At 47.6% G+C, this 21,539-nt stretch overlaps 1 protein-coding gene across 5 annotated transcripts in view; it reads right to left on the bottom strand.

Moving 5' to 3' along the window:
• EXTL3 (exostosin like glycosyltransferase 3) overlaps nt 1-21,539 on the bottom strand; it is a 199,424-nt gene that overhangs the window by 35,182 nt on the left and 142,703 nt on the right. For all 5 annotated transcript variants that reach the window (XM_090025692.1, XM_090025782.1, XM_090025437.1 and 2 more), the window contains one exon: nt 12,619-15,228. In XM_090025692.1, coding sequence (XP_089881818.1) covers nt 12,619-14,766 — 2,148 coding nt within the window. In that variant the 5' untranslated portion in view covers nt 14,767-15,228. The remainder of the gene's footprint in view (nt 1-12,618; nt 15,229-21,539) is intronic.

Here is a 21,539-nt window from a genome sequence, read left to right as displayed (position 1 = left end):
CTTTCATACAGGATGCCAGGCCTTGCACCTTCCTCCTACAGGGAGCAGACACTCGGGGAAACTTCCCAAGTACCAGCACCGGGTTTTCACCTCGGAAAAACCATCCGAACGCGTGCTCCAAAGCCTGGCAGGAAATTGCCCACCCCGCTTCTCCCTCTGCTCCACCTCCTTGGGTTACAGATCCCATAAGCTTCACTTCACTCTTCAACAGCCTAAGACGAGACACTCTCAACAACCAAAGCAATGTGTGTGCATCTAGGCAAAGATATTCGAGAGCAGCATATGGCATGCAAGAGAATGAAGTGCTGGTTTTAGGCAACTGCACTGCAGCGATGCTGGGGGTGGAGGAGGGGGCTGCTGGCTTAATATTCAGTGCAAATTCCCCTAAAAAGTCAGTGCAGCTTGTTAAATTAATCGACATATATTCATGCATCACTGCACTTTAGCTTAAGTACCACAGTGACAAGCGTCTGGATTTTAGCATCTCGGGTAGATTAAGCGGCTGCTTTGCTCCTTCACTTTGCACTGCCGAGTCCAGACTGTAAAGCACCAGAGGTTTGGGAACTCGTCCCATCTGCACTGTTTTCTCTGCAAGCAGCAGGTGGTGCTGTCTATATGGGAAAAGCAGGGATACAAGGTACGGGTGCTAACGCTATACATTTCTACATTGCTTTTCATCAACAGATCAAGGGCTTGACAAACATTTAAGCCCAGGACACAACCACTAATGAGGCATCCCCTTGAACGCATGGGTAAAATAGAAGATCTTCTGTGAAGCGACTTAAAACTGGAAGAAAAAGAAGCATCGAGTTTGTTCTCTGAGCAAGCCCAGATCAGATTTTCTCAGCTTACAAGTAAACACCAGTTTTCTTACTTGACGGCCAAGCAGACAAAGCCTGGGCTCTGAAAACGAAGCAGAGACCTTTCCTGGCCAGATACCAGGAGCAGCAAAAATATTCTGGGCTACCAGTGCTATTATTCCTGAAAGCAGAGCTGCATGTTCAGTCACTTGCTCAAGGCCGTGCAATGTTGGCAGTGATGAAGTTGGAAGCAGAACCCGAAACCCTGGCCCGGGCATTGGCGTGGGCATCACTTGGCATCGCTGAAGAGGGAGAGGAGGTGTTGTTCATGCAACCTACTCTCCCCACACACGTTCTGCTGGGCTTTGATTTCTCTCTCTCGCATAGGTGATCAAGTGGCATCTTGATTAAAGTGGTTTCATTCATCCTTCTAATCGCAGAAGGACAAAAGCCCTATTTAAAGCCACTCAAGTGCCTGACTAGTCCCAAGGGTGCTGGAATTGGTTGACTAGCCCCAACAAACTCATCGAGATTACATGCGTGCTTAAAGCGAAGTATGTACTTCAAGTACCTTCCTGAATTAGGACCGTGACTGATAATTATGAAGAGCTTCAAAGAAGTCCCACTTATCAGACAGTACAAAATCTGACTGAAATGTTAGTTCCTTTAACTATTTTGATGCGACAGGGGAACAGGGAGCACAACAGGAGACTGGCCTGGCTAGATCAATGAGCTGAAACTCTCATAAAGGACTCCTATAAAAAAGTGGAAACTTGGTCATATTACTTTTACGTGCAGGGAGAAAATTAGGAAGGGCAAGGCATGATTTGAGATGCAGCTGGCAAGGGACATAAACACAATAAAAAGGGATACTACAACTACAACAAGAGGAAGAGGAAGACCAAAGAAACCATAGGTTCCTTAGAGAATGCAATCTGGTTACAGTTGATGCAGAGAAGGCTGGAGTATTTAATACTTTCTTTACTCCAGTCTGCACAAATGGGGGAAGCTACCAGATGACGAGTACAGCTGGCAGCACAGCTAGGGAAGGAGACAAACAGCCAAGAGTAATGGCAGAACAGGTTAGAGATTACTTAGAGAAGCCAGCTGCTTGCAAGTTGGCATGGCTGGATGAGCTGCATCCAAAGGTACTGAGGGAATTGACCGAGGTAATTTCAGAGCCATTGGCTATCTTCTTTGAGAATTTGTGGAGGTGGGGTGAAGTTCTGGATGACTGGAAAAGGGTAAATTATAGTGCCCGTTGTTAAGAAGGGGGAGAAGGAGGATCTAGGGAATTACAGACAAGTCAGCCTGACCTTGATACCTGGAAAGATCATGGAGCAGGTTTTCAAGCAATATATGGTGAAGCCCCTTGAAGAGAACAAGGTGGTCCGGAGCAACCAGCAAATTCACCAACCAACAGCAGATCATGCCTGACCAACATGATTTCCTTCTGTGACAAGGTGACAGGCCCTGCAGATCAGGGGGGAGAGCAGAGGATGTGGTATAACCCTGACTTTCACAAGGCTTTTGACACTGCTCTCCCATGATATTCTCATTAACATGCTAAGGAAATACAGACTAGACAAAAGTACTCTCAGGTGTGTACGTAACCAGTTGGATCATTGTGTTCAATGAGCAGTCATCGATGTCTAGTTGGGAAAAGGTTCAACGTCTACTTGGGAGAAGGTATGAAGCAGAGTTCGCTATCTTCATGAAATGATTTGAATTAAGGGATGGAGCGCGTGCTTCTCAAAGTTACAGATGACACCAAGTTGGGTGGAACTGCAGATACTCGGGAGGGCAGGGCAAGGATCCAAAATGACTTGGACAGACCGGAAAAAACGGTCAATCAGATTCAACAAGGACAAGTGCCAAGTCCTGCGCTTGGGATGCAATAGCTGCATGCACAAATACAGAGTGGGGAAGGAGCGGCTAGGCTCCAGTAGCGCAGAGGAGCTCAGGGTTACAAAGGACCATAAGCAGAATATGAGCCAAAAGTGCTTTTCTTGCAAAAACAAAAGCCAACAGCATCCTGGGTTGTATTAGCTGGGGTGTCACTGGCAAAGCAAAGGACAGGATTCTTCTGCTCTGCTCAGCACTGATGAGGCCTTGGACCCCACATCCCAATCTGTCCACACCATGAAGAGTCCAATGTAGAGTAATAAAAATCATTATGGGCCTGACTTATGAGGGAAGGCTGGAAAAAAATCGGGGCTAATTTACTAGCACAAGAAAGACAAAGTGGGGGATTTAATACCAGTTGGCCTTCTGGATAAGATGACCTCATAAGGACCCTTCCAGCCCTACTTTGCTACGATTCACACACAACTCCTGGGTTGTATTGTCAACTTGGGCCACTGGTGCACCAATGAACTCTTCTCCTTGAGGTCTTCACCACAAACAACTTCCAACAGACTTCAGTCTGATTAGGGTCAGCGGCGGTGGCGTATGAGCCACGAACAGACAGCAGCTTTGTCAGAACCCAAGCTGAGTTTGCACGGCTGGAAATGTACTTGTCAGAAGAAGCAACTTTGACATGAAGTCACCGAGGGATAAGCACAGAAACCCATAAAGTTGATGTCACAGCCATGCAGCACTCCGGAGACTGAAAGGAGCTCTGCTCGGGTAGACAGCAAGGGTCCCACTGCCTTTCTGGAAGCAAAGATTTGCCGTCACTATCCTTAGTGCCAAGGATGGTGCCGCTCTCCTTATCCAAGTTCTCCCTTACCCTTGTTGTGGGCTGAACCACCTTTTTACCTACCTGCCCCCTCCATGCTGCCCACAAGCCGCTTTTGAAGCACTTCTATGGCTCCATTGTGCCAGAAGCATCCTTGAGTGTGAGACGTCAATATTACAGCCATTGCATTATGCTCCGGTAGAGAAATTTGCTGAATAAAAGGTTAGTTCTGGGAACTTTTCCCCTTTCTGGTGTTCAGCTGGCTGGGACTCTGGATAAATGGTTACCTGCAAATGTGCCCCCCCCCAAGTCTTGTCCTGTGTTCAAGGAGCAAACGTGACCAGACAAAGGGGTTCACTGTTGTAGTGAAGCTTCTGGATTAAAAACTGTCAGAAGCTTATTTCTTTTTTAAACAAGCAGCTAAATTGAATAAGCTTCCACAGCTGGCCACCAAGCCAGAGGGAAAAGGACATAATGCCATTGGAACGGGCTGCGCAGATCAAAGCTAGCTACTTATTCTATAACAAAGCCGAGGGAAAGCATTAGTCACCATCGAGAGCTCCAGTAGCTGGCATCTGCAGTGAACCTGGCTAAATTGCTCATAAATGCCCACAAGTACGCATACAAACCCCAGAGGAAGAGCGGAAAGCCGACTGCTGCAGTGCTATTACAGCTGTCGCTCTACTGCTAATAGGACTGGTCTAGACAAGGCGGATCTTTTCAAAGAGAGAGAGGGGGAACGAGAGAGACAGTCAGGCTTCAAAATTTCACACGAAAGATGGGGAGGGTCAAAGCTATTTGTGGCCCGGGTATAATCTCAGAGAATGTGAAGCATTAGTGCCCCAATCTCAAGTGACCCTCGGTTCACGATGCATGAAGTGGCCTCACCAAGCACAAAGGCGGTGTTTCACGGGTCTCCTGTCCCGTGAAAAAGGCAACGTCCCAGGTGATGGTCAAGAGACCGCTTGTATAGTTGCCATTTGGGTTTAAAGCCAGTCACCGCTATGGCTTTTGGAGAGGCACTGTGTTGGACCAACTGAACAAAGAACGGGTGAAATAAAATATAGCCACGGGCCACGATAAGCAGGGCTGGACCTGACCCGAAACTGCACCGAGTAACACCTGATCTGCAGGGGAGTGCAGGATTTCAACTTCAGGATTTCAGCTGTACGATGCCCAGCAAAACCGGCCCCTGACCTTGGGTGATCTCCATCTTCTTAGCATGACCGACGCAAGCAACAGCAGTACAAGGTACTCCCCCCTGCAGAGACCCGTAAGCAATCACCAAAGGTTAAAAAGTTACATATCACTAGGGACCTACCTAAATTGTGGCGATACAAAGGGTTTCTTGTGGCCCGCTCATAGCGTGCAAAGCTGATATCGCAGGCGCTTTGTGGCGGCTCCGCCCCTTGGCACCGATCGGTAGAGAGGCCCGGGGGGAGGAGGCTGCCATCTTGTCTGCTGGCCTTGGTGCTACCTGGCCAGCCAGCGCCTTCCCCTCCTGGCAGCAAGGACCGCTGGGTCCCATGGGGAAACCAACTTTTTATTACTTTTTTGTTGTTGCTGTTGTTGATTCCGTGGAGTTTCTGCAAAACCACGAATTAAGTAGGTCCCTAGATGTCACTGATGGCTTCACGTGAATTTGAATCAGTAGCATGACGACAAAAGGTTCTAGCTGGCCAAGGTCACCCCCTTCCTTCTCCCCATCTCCCAACTTACACTGATGAAACCTCCTTCCCACATCAGACTGACCTGTGCTAACTGTGCTAACCTGGACTGATTTACTGAAGTGGTCACCACAATCCAATTAGTTTTCCAATGACAAGTATATTCAATACCAAGATCCCAACACCAGGAACCTGCAAGGTGAAGCCCAAAGCGCTGATGGCCATGGCACCATTTCTCTCTTTGTAGAGCCCTTTCACAGGCTGCTTGGCTCTTCAGGGACCTTGGGCGGGCTCAGCGCATTGAAGCCATTCATACAGCATCATTCCCAAACAGAGCAAAACCCCCGCCCAATCTGCCCATTCAGGATGGCAGGCCCGTTACTCCAAGTCAGCTATTTTTTACTGCCTTCTTACATTTCTTAGGGAGTAAAAACTGATGAACTCACATAATGGCATGTGCTTTAAGAGGCTGACAGAGCTCGCTTCCCCTGGAAGGGGAAAAGTGCGGAGGAGGCAAAGGACAAGGTCTCCTTTACTGTAGACGGCAATAACATGTGCAAGCCCTTGTGATCTCCCCTGATGGCTTCAGACTCCTATCAGGGAGATCTTTCCCCCCAGGTCAAATTATTTTACCCAGGCATTTCTTAACAGAGGAGGCTGCTACCTTCGCAGCCCACTTCTCTGCCTTGAACCATGGCTGCGCTGGGTCTCAAGGAAGTTTCCAAAGGGGGCATGCTTAATTTAATGGCCGAGAAGCAGTGGTTGTTGCAGTGCAAGCTGCTCCAAGGCTTCATTACCCCTGCTGCTGGGCACTATATGTTTAACCCACTAAAAAACTGCTGGCTCTAGTTTTAAAGCAAAAAAATGACCTTCCACCCTGACAAAGACAACTGTCTGCTTAGTGCAATTGGTCTCATCTCTTTTTGGTTTCCAGAATTAAGACCAGATTGGGGAAGGGATGGGCACCTGCTCTTGGCTAAAATGAAGCAGTCACCCAGCTTTCGGAGCACTTCAAGAGACATACAGGACATCTTCCCATCCTCTGGCTGTATTTTCTCTTTATGGATTAAGCCTTTTTCTGCTTTGCAGAAGTGTGTGTGTGTGTGTGTGTGTGTGTGTGTGTGTGTGTGTGTGTGTGTGTGTGTGTGTGTGTGTGTGTGTGTGTGTGTGTGTGTGTGTGTGTGTGTGTGTGTGTGTGTGTGTGTGTGTGTGTGCGCATTTACAGACAGAGCCACCTAATTACTAATCCTCTCTCTCAAGCCCCGCTGTGATTTACCTACCACCTCTAGGAAAGTGTCTCTACCCCTCTCTGTTGCAGGAGTTAACTGCATGGACCTCAATGACTGCCACTCATATAAAGGCCAGAGGAAGAATGACCATCTTCCAGTCAAGAAAATTCAAATGGAGTTGTTGTTTTTTTTTTTCTTTTTCTTCTCTTTCCTCCATTTTCTGAACACAGAAATAGCTGGGTGCTGTTTCTCTGTTCCTGGGCATAGTCAACAAGATTAAACATCATGGCAACTACAGGAACTCTGTCTATTCGGCAGCTCCCAACACAGCGAAAGCCACTGGAGCTGAATCAGCACTGGTAACACTAGGAAGGCTTAAGAAAATATGCCTCGTGGAAAGGTGTTAGCCAAAAATATCAGATAAGTTTGCTAGAAATCTAAACCTCTAGTGCTAGAAACAGCCCAGGCCCTGGAACTGGGTAAATATTGAAGAAAAAAGTTTAAAAATTAGATCCAGTTTTTGGATGAATTTGCATGGCCCCTGGTTTCCTTGTGCCCCTCCATGGTCCCTCAGTGAAAATCTGCTCCTTGGATTTTATTCACGAGAACACCTGGAGGAAGGAAGTGTCGAGTTTGCATGTAGGAGAATCCTCATTTGGCATTATCGTGCGGGCCAGGACATATGCACACGAGAGGGGAATGGGTTTCTCAGAAGTCCTGTTTCATAGATTTCATAGACATTAGGGCTGGAAGGGACCTCGGGAGATCATCGAGTCCAGCCCCCTGCCCAAAGGGCAGGAAGTCAGCTGGGGTCATAGGATCCCAGCAAGATAAGCATCCAATTTACTCTTGAAGGTGTTCAATGTAGGTGCTTGAACCACCTCCGCTGGCAGGCTGTTCCAGACCTTGGGGGCTCGGACAGGAAAGAAATTCTTCCTTATGTCCAGCCTGAAACGGTTTTGTAGTAGTTTATGACTGTTCGACCTCGTCATCCCTTGGGGCGCTCTGGTGAACAGACGTTCCCCCAGATCCTGGTGGTCACCCCTGATAAACTTATAGGTGGCCACCAGATCACCCCGAGCCTGTGCTTTTCCAGGCTAAAGAGTCCCACGGCTCTCAGCCTGTCATCGTAAGATCTGTTTTCCTGCCCTCTGATCATGCACGTGGCTCTCCTCTGGACTCTCTCAAGCTTCTCCACATCCTTTTTGAATTGTGGAGCCCAAAACTGGACGCAGGACTCCAGCTGCGGCCTCACCAAGGCCGAGTACAAGGGGAGAATGACGTCCCGGGATTTGCTCGAGAAGCATCTATGGATGCACGCCAGCATTTTGGTCGCTTTACTAGCTGCAGCATCGCATTGCAGGCTCATGTTCATCTTGTGGTCAATGATGACCCCCAAGTCTCTTTCTTCTGTAGTGCTAGCCAGCATAGCACTGCTGAGCCTATAAGGATGCTGCAGGTTTTTCCTCCCAAGGTGGAGAACCTTGCATTTTTCGGTGTTAAACACCATGAGGTTCTCGTCTGCCCATTTGCTGAGCTTGTCCAGGTCAGCCTGGATCACCCGCCTATCTTCTGGCGTGGGTGCTTTGCCCCAAAGTTTGGTGTCATCGGCGAACTTGGCCAGTCCGCTCCTGACTCCAATGTCCACATCGTTAATGAAGATGTTGAACAGTATGGGTCCCAGGACAGAGCCTTGAGGGACCCCACTGGTTACAGGGCACCTTCCTTCTTCTCCCTCCACCCCTATCCCTCTCCAAGGATGCTGGCACAGGATACCTCCATTATATGTGAATCTAACCACAGCCTTTCAGGATGCATACACACAGCCAAGCTTTGTAGGAATATGACCAGATAAAAATGTGGTTTAATAGTTAAAGTGTTAATATAACTTAAAGCTTAGCACTCTGGGGGCTTTACAGTAACCTGATTTACAGCCAATAGATCATGCAGCAGTAGCTTGATATTTCCATGAGGGGTGTTCCAGGCAAAGGATATATAGCTCAGAAAGGAAAAGACTTGAGAATAAAACACATTTCTTAACCTTGTTAATCTTCTCTTTCCTACTCGATGAAAGATTCAGCTCCCCAGTGGCTCCAAGCCCGGCTCCTGATTAAGTTACACTCAATTGGGAAGCAGAAATCATGCATGTGACTTGGGAGACCAAATGCAACCAAGTGGCTTGGCTTGCATACCAACTACCCAATGCTCAATAATGGCCTGCAATCGATTCTTTTTTTCCCTTCCCATGTGGATTAAGAGTAAATTGAAGAAAATGGTAACTTCATCCATGTATTCTGCAAGCACAAAACAACACAGCCGATTACTCACCCTTAGTTATTTATTCTGCTCTGCTACTGCCACTTCATGGGAGGAAAGGGGGAATTTGGTCAAAAGAGGCCGCATCTACATGAGCAGTTGTTACTGCGCAGTCATTTAGTACTTGCGTAACCAAATACTAAATGACTGAAAAGTAACGTCCCCGCACGTTTTTTTTCTGATGCTACGGCACACTAGCATGTTCCTACTGCACAGTAGCATCATGTCACTGTTAGTGCCTCCCAATGCTACTGCGCAGCAGTGTCTCATGTTTGCCATGGCTTCCAAGTGCTTGTGGTTTGGTCACAGACAAAATTCATAGTTTCATAGATTTTAGGGTCAGAAAGGACCCATTAAATCATCAAATCCGAGCCCCTGCCCTGGACAGGAAAGCTGGGGTCAGATGACCCCAGCCAGGTGCCTGTCCAATTCATTGATTCCCTGCACTGTTATCCTGTAATACACAGGCTGGCCAATTAGCTTGTGCTTCGTGTTTACCAGCGGCAATGTTTGTTAATGTTCTTTCTTCCCTGGACACATCTACACTGTGTGCAATGCTTACCCCATCCTGCATACACTGTCATTTTCTTTACTTCTGAAGCCTTCTGGTTTCAGGTGCTCTGAGCAACTATCACTTAGGCACGGCTGTATTATTCTTATTACTCTGCTCCAAACAGTCATATGGAGAAGTTGTTTGGGCAGTAGGAGAAATGAAATCAAAGAAAGAAAGACACTCAACCCATTTTTGTAGCTGTAATTTAAGTGCAGGCCAATTCTTTTATTCCCTGGAAAATAAAGGCATCCTCTTCTGCTTCATGCCCCATGAAAGTCTGCTATTCCTACCGCATACAACTTTCCCATAGAAGGGACTGAACTCTGCAGCCTTGCTTCATGCTTCTTTACTCTCTGCTGCTTCTTCATGCATGGCCCTCTCCATCTCTTTGGTGAGTCAGGTCCAGAGGGGCAGCTAGCATTATTGCTTTTACTTCCTTCCCCCCAGACACGGGGGACTCCATAAAGCACAATTCCTACACTAATTCCCAACAGAAGTTACATATATGAAGCCAAGAAACAAATTTAAAAAAATATCATAGGGCCTAGCTTAGGCTAACTGGATGCTTAAGTTTATGCACTTTGGAGATACCGGTGGTCACTGGGACTTGGACTCCTAGTGATCCAAAAAAAAAAAAAAAAAATCGAACTGAGATGGTTATGAAGACACTACCGCTCACTGGACCATGATCTCTATTCTCTAATTGTCAACCGAGTGCAAGCAGGCCTCCGGTGCTACCGCGATGAGAAGCAGTGGCTTTTGCAGGGAAAGAAACAAAATGGCAGGAATAGTGCAGAAATGGCCGATCATTAGAAACACACTCCTCCTTCACAAAATGACACCCATCAGCGACTCCCGAAAGAAAAAGGCTCAGCACAGCTCAGCTGTGAAGGGGGGGACTCTTTCTGAGCGGGAAGGCTGGGAGGGTTTCACAGAATACAAACGTTCAATAGGACAAACGCGAAAGTTTGGTTTGCAATTATCTGAGCAATTTTCTCTCCGCATTGTCTCGGGACCATAAGGGGTTTCAAACGTGAGCAGAAGGATTTAGACATTATAATAATAATAAAACACCGTATTAAAATCAATGCATCTTTTCACGTGAAGCATAAGGCTCTTGGCAGTCCAAAGAGTGATTCAAGCACAAACCTGCCCCAGCACATAAACCACAGCCTGTGTATTTAAGTGCCATCTTTCTCCCTTCCTTTTTTTTAAATTCATAAAGCATTATCCTTTTATTTGTCCTCTAAACATGACTGCATTCAAACAATGCTGTATCTTGCCTTGTTGCTCGCCTTGTGTGTGCACTCTCCCTGGGTACGCACTTGGAGATTTATATTTAATATTGATTGTCAACAATGCCTTGGGGGAGAAAGACCTGTGCAGGGATGACAGAGTACTACTAAGAATTACAAGGAAGTAAAAAGATATATATTCACATGCACACGCACAATTCAGTGGCGTGCCCTTGTTGCTGAGAAGGCTAACAGCATCCTGGGCTGCATTGGCAGAAGCACTGCCAGCACATCGAGGGATTCTTCCCCTCCATTTGGCACTGGGGAGGCCACATCTGGAGTCCTGTGTCCAGCTGTGGGCCCCCCACTACAGAAAGGATGTGGACACATTGGAGAGAGTCCAGTGGAGGGCAATGTTTTCATGGTTGTGGGGCTGGGGGATATGACTTGTGAGGAGAGGCTGAGGGAAATGGGTTGATTTAGTCTGCAGAGGAGAAGACTGAGGGGGACTAAATAGCAGCCTTCACCTCCCTGCAGGGGGTTGCAAAGAGGATGGAGCTGGGCTGGTCTCAGTGGGGGCAGATGACAGGACAAGGAGCAATGGGCTCAAGCTGCAGCAAGGGAAGTTGAGGTTGAATATTATCAAAGACTCTCTCACTAGGAGGGTAGTAAAACACTGGACCAGGCTCCCCAGAGAGGTGGTGGACTCTCCATCCTTGAAGGATTTGAAGGTCTGGCTCAAAAAAACCCTGGCTGAGGTGATCTGGTTGGGGCTGGTCCTGTTTTGGGCAGGAGGTTGGACTAGATGTGACCTCCTGAGGTTCCTTCCCACCCTCGATTTTATTATTCTATGAGACAGATAGATAGATAAAGGGAAACTGCCATTGGGACAGCAGCATTTAATTCCATGGCAACACAGCTGATAGCTACTTTGGTAGCTGCAACCTATGAAGCATTGAGGTCCTTAAGAATATAATTTCTTTAATTTAGATGAGGGGAAAACCCTTCCAAAAACATGCCTCCTGTATGTTCTGTCTCATATGGTTCACCCACGAGCCCTTGTAATAGTCGATGGTAAAGTTCGTCAGGGCACTGGCCACCCCACCCACTGCACACCTCTATTTGCTTTGGATCTTTCCTCTCTGTTTGTTTTAATACGCAATGTGTCAGGTAAAACATTTAGGAACAGGCAGTAGGAAAGAGCCAGTAACAACAGCTCTACAATGCCAACCAGAGTAAAACGGCAGCACTGAACAAGCAGCCTAAGAATTAAAAAAAAATAACTTTGGGTTCCTCAACGCGCAACTTGCTTTTCAAAACATCCAGCAGCTCTCAAGTGCCGAGCACTTCTGAGAAGCAGGTCGTGTTTTCTAAGAACTGGATGTTAGGCTCCTTTGTGTTTTAAAATCTCAGTCCTCAGTTTGCATTGTGAAGCCCTGCGTCTAACAACGGACTTAGTCATGCCATCGGGTGAATAGGCCAAGCAGCCCAACAGCTGCAGAAAACCAATCCCCGCCCCACAAAACTTAAATTAATGGTAATATCAAAACACCTTTCATGGATGAGCCTACGAACTTCACTTCATAAATCTAATGGATATTAAAAAAAAACCAATGGACTAAATACAGACTTTGGATTTATGGCACATCCACCAGATTTTGGATGTATGGCACATTATAGGCTTCCTGCCATCCAATAACCCCAAGTAACCTCTCTAGATTTTGCCACCTACATTTTATCACCTGCCGACATTCCCCTCTTCTGTTTCCCCCCGGCCCACCTACCTGTCTCACACCCATTAACTCCTACCCTCTCTGATCATCCCTGCCACACATTTGCATTTTCACAGACCTGCATTTTGCAAATCGGCTTAAACATCTATTAGACCCCCAGAGAGAAGACAAACACCAGGAAACTCTCCCTACGCCTGAAGGAGGGTGCGCAAGCTTGCAAAGAACAATTTTTCCAACTGTTCAGTCGGTTTAATGAAAGATATCACATCTGCCCAAATAAATCTCATCTGCCTACATCCTTCGATCCAACACGGCTACAACCAACACCCCCAAAAAACACCTCTAGAAGAAGTTATACCCCCGCCGTAAAATTCAGATAATATGGAGTATTCAGGTCCTTCTTACCATGATGGGGACGCCAATGTCTGGCCACAACAGGTCTTCAGAAGGGAGCTTGGGAGAGTTCCACACTACCACCACTTTATTTAAGTAAGGGAGTCCATTGAGCCTCTCTAGGGAGTTCATTAAGACTTCCTCTCGCTCATAGGTTAACATGACTACCGTGAACTGCTCCCTGGGGACATTGCCGCCCAACGCAGCCTGGAACTCTTTCCCAGAACCACCTGCTCCTCCTCCGATCGGTCGAAATCCAGTTCCAGACCCTAGAAATTTAGCTTCTGAAGGTAAAACAGGGTCGAAGGGCGTGTAGGGGAAGAGGTGGAAAGGTCCTGGAGCTGAATTCCAATTCCTGTAGACATCCATTGCCGTGAGGGTAAAGTTGCGAAGGTATTTGGGAGACGCATAGGGTGGTTCGGTTTCCACAGGCCCCAGGTCCAAGTCTCCATTGTCTGCCATGTTGGGGTCCGTACCGGCAGCTTTGCCAGATCGATGTGGGATTTCCACTGCAGTTTCTTCCCGAATGGGAGCTGCTGGAATTTGGATTCGAGTCCTTATGATGGCCAAGACTGTGCTGAACACGTTATCGGAGGTGGAGAAGTAGGTCTCCCACAAGAAACGGCCCTGCCTCCTCATGGCAAGGAGATCATTATCAGAAATGCTTCTCAAAAGAAAGTGCACTTCTGTGATACGTGGCTTTGGTATTATTAAGGCTGCCTCGTTCCACCGGATCACATCGTTATAGGGCAGCTGAACTTGCTCTCCAAGAATCACTGGGATGGCTCCGACTTCCAGAGCCTCAAAGAGTCTCATGGCACACCCAGCAGAGATCACCAGATGAGTGTCCCCCGGGGTGATTATCAGTGCAAAAGTAGATAGCTTCAGTAGCTCTAGCCTGTCATCCCTTTCTCCACAAAGAGCCCACTCAGTGGGCAGACTTGCCTTAGGCTGGTTCTTACAGGTGAATTCCACCAAGACAAAGTCCAATTTGCTGTCCTGGACAGCCTTCAAGGTGGTAATGATCCGATCGTCATAGTCAGCTGGGGCATTGCCTTCGATTTCCTCCTCAAACGAGCGAACCTCTTGCAAGCTGGATCTGAGAGATTCAATTTTCTCTCCTTGGAAACTGAACAGGTACTTTCGTTTGACTGGCACCTGGGGTGGGATCTCTAAGAAGTTGGGTTCAGACATCGCGTGGACCAAAGGCGATACCACAATATCAAACCCTGGCCGATACTGTCCGTCGTAGAAGGTGGACTGGGCAATCATGGCACGCCCTGTGCTAATGTTATAGATAAAATTCTGTGTTTCCGACTTTCTCGATAAATTAATGATCAGATGGTTGTGTCCATCAGTCCTCCAATATGGCAAAGAGTGCAACTGTTGCTCTAGTTCAGTAGGTTTTGGCATTATGGGCTCCTGTAGCTCCCCCACTAAAACTATATACACACAAGCAATGTTTGCATTTTCAGTCACATAAACATTAGTTCTGACCGTCGCCTCAAAGGCCTGCTTAATTAAAGGGTCTAAGGAGTTTCCGAAAGGGTAATGGTCACTGTTGTAGACATACACGGGGAAGCCAGATGTCAGCGGGCAGCGTGAATAGTCAAAGCAGTTGTGCAGCCTACAGTTCCTGTTGGATTTTGGCAAAGGGAAGTTAGCGTCATCTTTGTCTGGCAGTAGCCGGATTGGCAAGGAGAGCTTTGGCTGGTTTTGAGCCATCAGTTCTTTGTAGGAATGCTCCGTCTGGCTGATGACATTCTTCAGCTGCAGGAGATCCTGCTTGGCGTTTTCAATGCTCTTCTTGCAGGCTTCGATCTTCAGGTTCAACTTGGCGATCTCGCTGTTGAGCTCCTGCCGCTTGGCTTCCAGCTGGAGCAGCTCCTCGCTGACCGACTCGCGGATGCGGCACAGGTCCTGGACATGCTTCACCTCGCACAGCTCATTGCCCGTGCGGGGGCCAAAGATGCGCTTGCCGGCATCATCTGCGTCGTCAATGGTGGTTAGGTAGTAGTGGGCAATAAGGGGGAAGAAGACGAGGATGACGAACAGGGTGAAGCTAAGCCAGGTGAGCCGGATCCGACTGGACCATCGTAACATCCAGGGTTGGCCTCCGTTCCCCACTCCCCCATTTCGCAACATCGTATATCCAGTCATGAGTCCGAGAGTCGGTGGACGCCCAATCACGTTGGATCAGTAGCCATAACCAAAACAGTTTTTATTAGCAAGTCTTTAGAAGGAAATGTTATTGTGCCTTCTTGATAAAGGGCCAATAGAATGGAAATTTCATCTTCTTGCTGTGGAGATGGCTGCTCAGGGCCCTTTTGTTGCAAATGCAACTTTGGATCCTATTAGCAACAGTCATTGAACTTCCCTCTTGATCTCCGTTAACTGGCTGTTCCTAGTGGTGTCACTGTGTTGTCATGACAATATGAAGTCCCAGGCAGAACAAAACATGCACAATGGCATCAAGGCAACCTGTACCGTTGCTCTTGACATGCTGCATCACCATCCAACGAGTATGCAGAAGTGACAGCCATTGTTGACAACGAGCTGGAAGATACTTGAATAAATGTCAGTCTCTCTCATCACGGCTGGGCTGTTTCTCCTCTGCCGGTCCTACAAAAGAACAATCATATATTCAGACAATGTAAAAATTACGCTTCTTTAAACTACAAAGGAGACATTTATTAAAAGCATCTACAGAATTAAAGAGGAGCATCACTGTTTTGATTCCCTATCACTTGTCTGACGCCTACTGAGTAAATAACTTGTGAACTTGAGGAACTGCCAGGGTTCATGAGACGCTGCCACTGAGAAAGCTGTGTTGACTCGATCTAAACAACTCTTTTTTGAAATTACGTGGTCCATGATTAGAAACAAGCAGCCATTTGTTTTTTCTATTCCTTTCCCTGCCACCGACTCATTGTGATGCTCTGGATGAGTGACCCAACTCTGTATCCCGGCTTCCTCCTCTGAAGGATGGGGTCTTAAGGCATGTTGCCACTCTCAGGCAAATGGCCTTACAGAGCACCCAAGTGCTACAACTGCGACACAGGAGCAGAGATACTCGCTGTTCCAGTCCGGGACCTTAGCAGAACATCCTCTGTAGTCAGGGCAAACTGTACTTACCAGGTAACGTTAATGTTATTCAGGACCAAAGCTGGCCAGGAATCTTTCGAAGCTATTTCCAGTTGGAAAAATAAGGATTCATCCAAACAAATACTTCTTGGGGTGAAAGGGTTATGGACACTAGTACCAGGAAAGATGTATCTCGTGGTGGGGGAGAAAGGGGGGAATACTAAGTCCAACCATCAAGGAACTCACTTGGGATACTGGAAACCCAGGTTCAAATCCGCCCTCATTCAGACCAGCGACTTGAACATAGGGTCTTCCATACCCCAAACCAGTACCCCAATCACCACTTGGTTTCTTTTTGGAGGTGGAGTAGGAAATATTCTAAGAAACGTTAGGAAATTTTGCTGGATGGGAGACCGCACCTACTGGCAGCCAAGTATGGATATCCATTTCCAACTTCCTTCATCATCCTGCTTTCTTATTACCATCTTCTGAACTAAATTTAGGTGGCCTTAAACCAGGGTCGCCGAGGAAAAAAAGAATCAATTATAGCAACACTTTCTTTATGCACTATGGAAGCTCCTGGCTATTTTATAACAAATGATGGTATTTATACAGCAAAGAGCAAGAAGAATGATGGCAGCGACAGCTTGTTGCACAAACCTTCAGCCTAAAGGGTCTTACAGTTGCTCACACCAGCTTATGTTAATCACAAAGGACTAAATTCATCCACTGATTTCCACCAATGATTAATCCGGTCTCCTATACGCACACATTTCTTTCATGCCAAGGCTTTGGTAAGCACTCTGTAACACTAACATGAACAGCTAATCCAACTTGCCAGGTTAATAACTAGTTCAAATCAGGCAGCAGTGAAAAAAAATACATCTTAAACGGTTATTTAATCAAGGCAATGGTTTTTGATACTCCTTGTGCAGTTCCCAGCACAAGCCACCCTGTTTTGGTAGCAAAGACAGTAACAATTTCCCACGAGTTTGTGCTGTACTTCTACAGCATGTGTGCGGCCCTCCAGCAGCTTCTTGAGAAGGGCTTTATCACAGGCAGCTTAAAGCTGTTATGAAGCAACCTCGATGTTTCAGCCTAGACTAGGGAGTCACAAAATCAAATTCATGGCACCAGCTGGAGTTCGCATCACTTCTTGGGTACCGATTAGAGCAGCTGGGCTGGCAGCAACCACATTCACCGTGTCAAAGGCCAGACAGGACCACCAAATCATCCAGTGTGAGCTCCTGTATTCACTGGCCATTACACTTCACTTCACCCAGTTCCCCGTGCGCTGAATCCAATAACTTGTGTGCATGGCTGAAGCTGAATTTCAAGAAAGGCCTTGATGTGAAGACCATCAAGAACTGGATAAACCACTGCTTACCCTGCTCGTTTGTTCTAAAGACTAATTGCCCTAATTTAAGACTGTCCCCAGTTTCTCATTTAAATTTGCCTGACTTCAGCTTCTAGGGATTGGCTCTCTTTATCTTTCTCATACTAAAGAGCTCTTTAGTACACAGTTGTTCTCCGCACAAAGGTGCTTATATGCTGTAATCAAGTCATTTCTCAATCTTGTTTTTGACAAGCTACAACTGAGCTCTTAATTTACTCACTGAAAGGCATTTTCTCCAGTCCTCAAATCATTTGTGTGGCTCTTTTCTACTCCCCAGGTTCATACCATCCTTTTTAACATGCTGGCACCAAAACCAGACTTAATACTCCACTTCAGTCTCAACCCTTCTTCTTAGTCAATACAGCCCTCTTTATCCAACACAGGTCCACATTAGCCCTTAGAGCCACAGCATTTCACTGGGAGCTCCTGTTCACTGTGACCCCGAAATTATTTCCCGAGTCCCAGCTTTCCAGGGTACAGCCTCCCCATTTTGTAAGCATGGCATGTTCGCAGATGGCTATTAAATGCCCATTTTACCAAATAATCACACTGTGGATATTCTGTCTCTATCATCACTAACAATTCTGCCCAGCTCTCATCTGCAAATGTATGATGCCCTTGACGTCATATCAAATCGATGGCACTCTTATCACAACAAACTGAGCCAGCTAGGGTCTGAGGAAGGCCAGTGCTAGGAGCCGCTGCCACCACCCAGCCGTGGGGCAGGTGAAGTCTCCGTGGGCTGGATGCAGTGGCTCTGCAGGCTGTCGGTTGTCAACCCCTAACCTAATGAATAAGCTCCTTCTCCCACCACTCAACTGCTTAAAAGTTATCAGCCATTTCTCCAGGGAGCGAAAACTGTTGCTCTTATGCACCCAACAGTGGGCAGACATCCGTGGTGCGTCAGCAGATGGCAAGATAATTACATGCCCTTGCTCCCTTGCAATTCTAACCCATCGGGATGCACGCTGCCCCACCAAGACTGGTGACTTGACCTGGGCAATGTACTGGCACCGGTTACCTTTAGGGCTGCATTTTTTCTTACGGAGTGCTTAACTAGTCAGCGTTCCCTGAACGTGGGGCTGCAGTCCCTTCTGCTGATCACGTTTGCTGAAGTCTGCCCACTTTGCTGTACGCTCGGTGGCTGGAGCGAACCGGATGCCGGGAATATTTTGACGAGAACCTGGCTGTGACCTGTAACTGTGAATGGACTGCAATGCGGTGACCTCCTCATATAGCGACTGATGAGCACACGCAAGGAGAAGCTCCGGATGGCTGAAGTCAGCAGGGATTTTACATCTGCTCTCAGATCACTGATAACATTGAATGGCATCAGGTCTAAGACCCAATCCTCGCAGAACCCCACTAGAAACGCTCCCCTGATGACAACTTCCCATCGACAACTGCTTTTCAAGACTCTTCTGCTGGGCTGCCAATAACCAATCTTTCACTGGCTCCATTCGAAAGCCCAGCACGTTCATGGATAGTTAATGGGCAAGAGAAACACAACAAAGGGGTGTTAACCAGAACACACAAAAAATTGGCGGGGGGGAAGATCTGCTTTCCTGGAGAGGAAGGGAGAGGAGAGGCAATGAAAGATCTGAGTATGTTAGCACATACCAGAAAATAAATTGAGGATTTGATCTTAACCAGACAAACTGAGGGGGTGGGGAGGCTAAATGATTAATACTGCCACAATTCCCAGAGTCTTTTTCATTGCAAGGGCAACTGGGGTTGCTAATGTAGCTCCCCATGTTTAAATAGGAAATCTCCCAGCCGCCAGCTGCTGGAAGCTAAAGAGCAGCCCAGAGACTAAAAATTAAGGAACATCGTACTTTCATAATTCTGCCAAGCAAAGGGCAGCAGCATAAATCTCCAAAGGCTGGGAGGATAAAAGGGCTAAAAAGTCAAAACAGGCTAAGTCAGCTTTCTTGCTTCCTGGCAGCGTGGCCGGGGCAGGCAGACAGGCGAGAGGTCTGGGCTCATGCTGAATAGTATTCCCCGCACACCTGCTGCCATTTGCATGCATGGAGGTGCAAGGCTGGCGAGGAATGCAAATCCCTCGTCCCTGCATGAGGCTGTCAGTCAAATGGAGGGAGCCTAGTAATGGCAGGACACTTTCCCTGTACCCTGTGCCCTGCCTTGGAACAGAAGGGTTTTGTTAGGTGCCAGAGGATGAAACAACCCATTAAAAGTGCTTGCTTTTTTTTGCTGTTAGTTAAAGTTTATTTAAACTCACTAGTTCTAAAAAAGCTTCCATCTGCTGTCAGGGAAAAAAAAACAAAAAACAGGTCTTGCAGACAGAGACAGCATTAATCACTTCATTGCTATAGCTCCTCTCAGCCACACAGCTTCAAAAGAGCTACGCAACCTCACCGATGCTGCTCTGCCCTTTGCTGAAATGCAGCCGTCTCTGGGCCGAGACCAGCAGCCACATGGAGCATGTCGATGGAGCACCTGGGAGTGGGTGGGGGAATTACGGACGGCAGCAGCTCCTAAGAGCTGAGCGCCGTAGGCGAACCCCTGACAAGCAGCGTTAACCATCAGAAATCCCAACTCTGCATTAATCGTCAGCAATCCCAACTCCGCGTACCCCCTAAAATGCGTCTCGGGCACTGAGACGGGGCCAGCTCCAAGGTGCAACACTTGCTAACACAACAGGGGCAAATGCTTGGGTGCATCTAGCTATGGGGTCACCTGTGCCATGCCTGCAGCAGCCTGGGTCCCCTCGGAGGTCTTACTACCCTTCAACCCTGATGCTACTTGCCCTCTCTTTTTCCATCTTCAGATTTCATTTGTGTCAGAAAGGACCCAGCCAGCATCCTGTTAGGACCTCTGGGGACCCCAATCACTTCTGTCTTCTGGGGAACGGGGTTTCAGTTTCTATGGGCTCAGAGCAGCTGACGGCACACATCCCAGGGATGCCTGAGGAAATAGGATTTTATTAACTTTCTTTTAACCTCCAGGAGCATGCAGGGTGTGCCGGCCATAGTCCCCAAATTCACTTCAAGCAGCCAGAGGGAAACGAATGAAGCTCTACTAAAAGGTTTCATGAATGTCACAGTCCCGACACGGACGTCCCTGGAGGTTTTTGAGCAAATCATCCAACCCTCCCTGGGCCTCTGCTTCACCTCCTGCGCCGCAGAAAGCAGAGAAAAGCATTTGCTTGCTTCTCAGAGGCCCCGTCAGGACGGCAACACTGAAGATGATGAAGCACTCAGATCCAACTGTAGTCGGGGCCATTAAAATGCCAACACTCCCAAAAAACCTGAGATGAGGTTGGCACTTGGTACTCTCTGCCTGGCCAGAGGAAAGCTGGACGCGACAGGATCTGGAGCCACCCCCCGAGGCTTTCTCCCTGATTTATGTCAGGCCGATCGTGGTTACACTGTAAATGCACAAAGCATGTAAAGGGCCCAATTCTCGGGCAGGGAGGTGGGAACAGAGTCAGGGAAAGCTGCTGTCTTGGCCTATGAAACTCGTCAACGGTCGTACTCCGCCTCTGGATCCTTCCTGTCCTGTAACAACCCCTAAAAAGACAAATCGCAAGTAAATCCGTGCTATTAGAGACCTGAAATTTCCTGCAGGACTTTTGTAGCTCCTGCTAAACTCAGCAGACATGGGGAGAGGCTGGGGAGGTACTTGAAATGCAACACACGTGGCCTGGGATCAGTTAAAACTATTGACTGTCAGTATGAAATATGTGCTAGCGATAAGGAAAGCACTTTAGACACTTTCAGGCTGCTCTTTATTACCAGAGATTTTACTCCCCATCACCTAGATGCAGCCTGAGGTTTTAATGCATTTTGTTATTTGGATAAAAGGAGGAAAAAAGCAGAGACAGACACCAGTGTGACAGTCACCAAGGCAGTGCTGTTTCACTAGCAAGTGCAGGTAAGTGACTGCTGCTTTCCCGCTGGAAATAGCATCTGAAAATAGGATGGCAGTAGTAGATAGAGGCCTTAACACCTTGGCTAACATGCTAACCTGGTCCCAAAGCCTGGCGCAGGTTTTTCAACCAGTACCAGCTCAGGCTGAGAAAAGCCTTGCAGAAATTTTAGGTGACTGCTGAGTGCCTGATGCACCGAACGACACAAAAAGGGCAAGTCGCTCTCCAGAGACAATCAGCAGTGCGATAACTACAGCCACCCCCTGCTAACGGCTCATCTAATCGGCTTCCCATTCCTCAGGTGGGACACTCCCGTCTCAGGATGACCTACCTTCTCCCATTTCTAATACCAGGGCCAGTTCTGCTTTGAAAGGCCCTTGCTCCGTTCCCCAAAATGCTTGGTCCCCCAAAACCTGGGCGTATGATTCAGCTGGTCTTGTACCCTCCCTAAACGAGATCCACAGATACTTCCTTTTCCCAGCTTTCTTCCTTCTCTCAGGGTGAGCACAATGACCTTTCCTCCGCTGGGCAGGGAGGTCATTTGGCTACTGGGAGTTTTCAGGC

This window comes from Crocodylus siamensis, chromosome 1, assembly GCF_052110815.1.
Source record: "Crocodylus siamensis isolate JL-2025a chromosome 1, ASM5211081v1, whole genome shotgun sequence".
NCBI lineage: Eukaryota > Metazoa > Chordata > Crocodylia > Crocodylidae > Crocodylus > Crocodylus siamensis.
The sequence above is the reverse complement of the archived record's forward strand: the minus strand, read 5'-3'. Positions and strand labels throughout refer to the sequence as shown.